Below are 6,154 nucleotides of genomic sequence, written 5' to 3' on the forward strand. Positions count from 1 at the left end.
AAACTAGACCTCATAAATCTTAAAAATAGAAATAATAGATTGAGTTAACAAATGTCATTAGATATAAATGACAATACAAAAAAATACTAATAACATAAAAATACGACAATGGAAGAGTTTGAAACTCTCTAATCACATCACAAATAATTTAATTTAACCATGCAAGACATGAGTCAATGTCTAAGTTTAAGAGTGATTATGTCCTGAACATCAAACTTAAAACTTTATTAATTACATATGATACAAAATTGATTATTGTTCATTTTTTTTCTTAATAAAACAATAACATCTTCATGTTGTCTTGGTTCATCATTCAACAAATAATGTGAACTAAGTAATTTTTCTATACTTAGACCTTTTAATAATACAACAATCTAATCTCATTTATAGAAAATTATTTCTACTATTTAACTATGTTTTAGGTCCTTATATATTACTCTTTTTTTTATGATATCACAATATTTATAATCGGCTAATGAGTGTTACTTATATTGAAACAACAATTGTAATTTTAGATAAACTAAATAAAAAAATTAAAATTTAAAAAAGTATGTTTAAGTTTAATAGTAATATGAATCAAAGAAATAATCTTAGGTTGCGAGACCTACCAATCTAAAATTAGCTTTGGAATACTAATAAAAAGATTGAGACATACTTTCCAAACCAGATAAGATAAAACACGGGGCTAAGACATTTCAAGAAAATAAAACACTTAAAAACGACATAAACCAATGATTTTGAATAAAATAAGTAAAATATAATTAAAGACATGTTTGGTTTATTATTGAAATGTTCTTAAATTCAATTGAAAAAAAACCCTGCTCCTTATGGAAGACAAACAGATCACAGAGATGGAAAATGAAGTTTTTTAGTGAAATTTTGGAATCACATAATCTTTTATTTCATTTATTCAAAGGAGCTTTTCTAACACAAAAAAATAACATTATTTGAAGTGAAAAAAATTCAACAAAAAGAATAAGAGAAATATAAAATTATAAAAATATATGTGAAAATAGAATATAAGAAAGGAGTTTGAAGAGTTTCAAAGACAATCTGTATTTGTATAGTTTCAAATTTAGTTAATATTAAGGTTTCAAAGGAAGTTTTCAATTTCTGAAACTATGACAGCACAAATGAATAGAGGTGTTATTATTATTTTTTTTAAAACGCTTTTGGGCTCTGGGCTTGGGCTGGGATGCATTTGATTAGTGTTATAAGAAGGAGGTGGGATGCATTTTATCCAATGTTTCCCTCTCTCTGAAGTTGCAACTGTTCTTAAACCCTAGAACACTCTCACTGAAGAAGCTGCGAGGGAAATTTTTGTTCTTCCAAAATGTCGATGTCTAAGAGTTCCAAGATGCTCCAGTACATCAACTACCGAATGCGCGTCACCATTCAGGACGGACGCCAGCTTGTCGGAAAATTTATGGCATTCGACCGCCACATGAACCTTGTTCTCGGCGACTGCGAGGAGTTCCGCAAGCTTCCTCCGGCCAAGGGCAAGAAGCCCGCCGAAGGCGGCGACCGTGAGGACCGCCGCACGCTCGGTCTTGTACTCCTCCGCGGCGAGGAGGTCATTTCCATGACCGTCGAGGGACCACCTCCGCCGGAAGAGTCTCGCTCAAAGGCCGTCAGTGCCGCCGCACTCGCCGGCCCTGGCATCGGTCGTGCCGCCGGAAGAGGCATTCCTCCCGCTCCCGTTGTCCAGGCCCAGCCTGGTCTCGCCGGCCCAGTTCGCGGCGTTGGTGGCCCTGCCCCGGGCATGATGCAGCCGCAGATCTCGCGCCCACCGCAGCTCAATGCGCCGCCCGTATCGTATCCTGGCGGTCCGCCGGTTATGCGCCCACCGGGGCAGATGCCAGGGCAATTCGCTCCTCCCCCCATGGCCAGGGGTCCGCCTCCTCCGATGCCACCCGGACAATTTGTTCCTCCAAGACCTGGTGGTGGTCCACCTCAGTTCTCCGTTCCTCCGCCGCAGTTTGGACAGCGCCCCATGGGACCTCCTCCTCCGGGACAGATGGTGAGAGGACCTCCGGCTCCGCCGCGCCCTGGTATGCCTGCGCCTCCTCCACCTCGCCCCGGCATGCCGCCACCACCTGGCAGCGGTGTTCCAGTGTTTGGTCCTCCTCGACCTGGCATGCCTCCTCCCCCAAACCCTCCAAACCAACAACAACAGTAACGAAATAATGGATTGGTAGGTTGTATCTGATGTCTTACTCATTCCCGTCTTTTACATTTTGGTGAGACTGAGTGCCTCTGTATTTGTGCTTGAGTTTGCGTTTGAAAAATTTACTGTGAAAACTGATTTATGTCTGGTCGAGTTTACTGTAATAGTAAGTTTGATGTAAGATCTAATTTATGTCTTTCTCATTCCTGTCTTTTAGATTTTGGTGAGACTGAGTGCCTCTGTATTTGCGCTTGAGTTTGGGTTAGAAAAATTTACTGTGAAAACTGATTTTTGTCTGGTCGAGTTTACTGTAATAGTAGGTTTGATGTAAGATCTAATTTGAAATTTCCTTCATCGAAGTTTTAAATGTGAGTGCGGCCTTGATCCTTGTTATTGTGGGAATTAGTGGGTGATATTACTTTTGTTGGTAAGGATATTCGGAGCTATTAGAAATCTCAACTCAAATTTGCGTTTGAAAGTGAAGCAAAATTTAACATCAACATGTTATGAAGTTTCTGAATTCATTGGAATTGTCTATTGATATTATTTTGTTGTGACCAATGAGTTGCAGAGTAAGGAACAGTGTGCTGTCTACTATAAACGATTTTTGAATTTACCTTTTGGATACACTATTTTAAACTATCTTAATTAGCAAGAATAGCGGAAGGTATGCGTATATTGCATGTTATTTGTGGCCTATTAGGTTCCAAGCTGACTTTGTTAGTATTTTGTTGGTATTTCTGTTCAGAAATCATCAAATAATGTGAAGGTGGGTAACTTCACTACAACTACTATCTGCTATTAGGCCACTCCAAGAAAGCAAATTAAATATTAACTGATGGAAATGTTGTAAGACAATGTGTAGTTATTTCTCATTCCCTTTACATTCTTGAAGGAGTTATCTTTGGTATAATAGTCGATAGTGCCAAATAGTGGTGGCGCACGTTGTGGAGAATCGGGTTGATTCTACAAATATTGAATGGCATTTGTAGTTTGAAGTCGCTGCTTTTAGTACAATAGAGGAGTAAATTGTCAAAAGCCTTGGACATGAGTTCTAACCGATGATAACCATGAAAAAACGTTGTTTAGAAGATAAATAGGGTGGATGAAAATAAGGAAGAGAGAAATAGGGTGAATGAGTATAGGTGAGTCAATGTTGTTTTGGAAATAGCCACTAAACATATAATCGTTGTTCTAAGTCGTTTATATGGCTTCATAAAGATTTGCAGTTGTGGTTTCAATGGGGTTGTGTGGTGAGTCAATAAAACTTTTGTTGCAGATTCAATTGCAGATGTGGATCACAATTTTGAACCTTGTGTATAATTACTTTTGGTTTGTGTATCCCACACGAAAGGCCTGTCAAATTGAGTCAGTTGTTTCCTTTTGCAGGGAATTGTGCTTAAAATGAAAAGGGGTTGTTTCCACACCTTTTTGTCTCACTCTTGTTTCCACTCAACCAAAGAACAGTAGTATATCATTTCTCACGATTTTCTTCACCCTCTATCAAAGTTATTGTTAGGTCTGTTTGTTTGTAGGAGTACTTTCTCTGTTACCGGTCAGTTCTTGTTCTCTTTAGTGCCAAACACGCACCCTTGTTCCATAACATTTCCACCATTTCTCAGTTTTCTTTCTAGCTATGACAGTTAGCCATTCGAATCTCTGCTCTCCATAATCTTTGATGTTCCCTTAGAATTCTGAAATTCTGCAAACTTGTTACTGTTTTCAACTAGGTTGGTTTTATGATGCTGAATTAGACTTAAACTTGATTTCTAAAATTGTATTTGAGTCTATCCAAGTAAGCTTTTTTGGATACATCATGTCGCTATTGGACCTTGCACTTGGTGTCACAAAGTATGTTGGAGATTTCAAATCAATTAGAGATATATTTAGTGTATAATTTAGTGTAAATTTCGCAGGCTGACTTTGCAAAACTGAGTTATGATTGAAATCCACTTTCTAGGAAAAGACTATTTTATTGTTATGGAACGTTCATTGACTTGACATGTGAATTGACAAGATTGTACCTCATTAAAAAACACATCATGGTATCTAAACGAAATGTATACCATAACCATAATTAATAGTCTTCTGACCATTTTTACCATGGTTCTGTTCATATAACTCGTGTCTCTACCCTAGATCAAGTTCTGTTTTAGGTGTGATCTTAGTTTCAGGACAAAAGTGTTGCTTGAGGAAGAACCTTGATCTTCCATTTTCAGACATGCTAGATGGAGGAGCAATCAACAGTAACTCCACAGTGAACTACTAATTTGCCTGCTGTGATGGACAAACAATTATTGATTAGCATAATGAATAGATGAGCAGTACACTGTGACTTATGGAAAATTACTCTTCATCTTTGGAAAAAATTCTTTTGTTTTGGGCAAAAGTACATGCCCTGTGGCAGCAGATTTTCAGACTCAAACTTTTGAATTTATACCAGTCTACCCAATTCTACCCTCATGATCGAGACTTGTGGGTTGTCAGATTCTCTTGTGAATTTATGCATGCCGGACTAGTCTCACTGAAAAGAATTATGTAATTGAGCTTGTTTTCTTGACTTGGCAATTTTTTTATAATATCTAAATCACTTGGACTGGTGACCTTGACTTGCTGCTCCTTCTCTTTATTTGTCTTCATTTATCTTTATTTTAAAGCAATGATAATGGTTTCTGCACCAGCTTAATTCAGTCATCAACTTTGGACTTATTATGTGGCCTTTTGGTTAAGGCTGGGTGTTAAGTTTGTTTAGTTGAAAGTTTCATATTGACTAATGATAATGCCACTTTAGATTATATACGTGGGTGCAAACCTCATTTTTCAAACTAGTCTTGTGAGATTAGGCTTAAAGTTTACTTCTTAACATTATATAAGAGTCATGGATTAGAATATTGGAATACTATGTATTATATGTTCAGTAATCTGGTATGCTCGTAATGTTTACTCCGGAATCCATATTTTGCACATAAACTTGTATGTCAGTTAGGGAATGAATTATACGTTTATCTTATTTTAACTTCTGCTTTGGCATGGTTGAGGACATTGTTAGTGTACATTTTGCGTGTTAGTGGTCTATTGTTAATAATATTTGTTGGTGTCATCTTTGGTATTCTATATGATCTACGAAGCATAAATTTTGCTAATGTTTTTTTGTGGTTATTGTCAGTGTTGTCTGTTTGTGTTCCAACCTGGTCACATTCAACAACTTGAACTGCATCTTTGGCTTAATATTATTTTGCTTAACTTTTGTATTACTTTTCTCCATCATCCTCTATATATTCTTAATCACTGAAATCTTTTACCTTTGTCATTGTTGGACTGTTTTATTTTTAGTAAATTTGCTGATTATTGGGAAGGTATTTGAGACAGATTGGATTCGGTTGTATGTGGTTATTTGACTTCAAATTGTTATGACAGGTTTCTTACTGCTAATCAGAACCCAAATACGGACTCTGGACATCTTGCGCGCGATTCAATATCCAGCTTGTACAACCTTGAATCACTCTCCTGTTAGGGATTTTTTATTTTGGTCTTGATGAGGATGTGTAATGTTAGAAACAGCTTTTATGTTTTTGAGGAAATCATTAGTCAACTAAAATCTGAGCATTGGACCATACAAGTCCCCGTGTAGATTTTCAGGGGAAAAATGCTTCTGGATCCCTTGTGCCATTTGGGTTATATTACATAATATGACATTGGTAATGCTTCTGGATCAATTCTCTTTTTTGTTTGTTTGCACTTATTTTGGCATTGTTTTTCTTAGTATATGGTCTAATAGGTTGGCTGCATTAAGCTGAAAAAAATGGTTAGATGAAAGTATAGACTATTGAATGATCTTTTAATAAATGATTTTTGTCTACCATTCCACTGTCCGTTACTATATTATGTTATTACAATAATATAAATTAATGGTAATGTATTTTTCTAACTTATGATTTCTTAATTTATTTTCACTTTTTCTAAAACCTTTTTTTATTCATAAAGGTC

General features: G+C 36.5%; 1 protein-coding gene across 1 annotated transcript; it reads left to right on the forward strand.

Annotated features, from left to right (window-relative positions):
• The first annotated feature begins 1,238 nt into the window (after window positions 1–1,238).
• LOC106765182 (small nuclear ribonucleoprotein-associated protein B) lies at window positions 1,239–5,883 on the forward strand. Its single transcript, XM_014649711.2, has 2 exons — window positions 1,239–2,194; window positions 5,585–5,883. Exon 1 carries the CDS (start codon window positions 1,334–1,336, stop codon window positions 2,177–2,179), a length of 846 nt encoding a protein of 281 aa, XP_014505197.1. The 5' UTR covers window positions 1,239–1,333; the 3' UTR covers window positions 2,180–2,194; window positions 5,585–5,883.
• The last annotated feature ends 271 nt before the right edge of the window (window positions 5,884–6,154 follow it).

This window comes from Vigna radiata, chromosome 6 (assembly GCF_000741045.1).
Source record: "Vigna radiata var. radiata cultivar VC1973A chromosome 6, Vradiata_ver6, whole genome shotgun sequence".
Classification (NCBI taxonomy): Eukaryota; Viridiplantae; Streptophyta; class Magnoliopsida; order Fabales; family Fabaceae; genus Vigna; species Vigna radiata.

Excerpts from the sequence above, each read along its gene's own strand:
- LOC106765182 (XM_014649711.2), top strand. The coding sequence starts at position 1,334 with ATGTCGATGTCTAAGAGTTCCAAGATGCTCCAGTACATCAACTACCGA.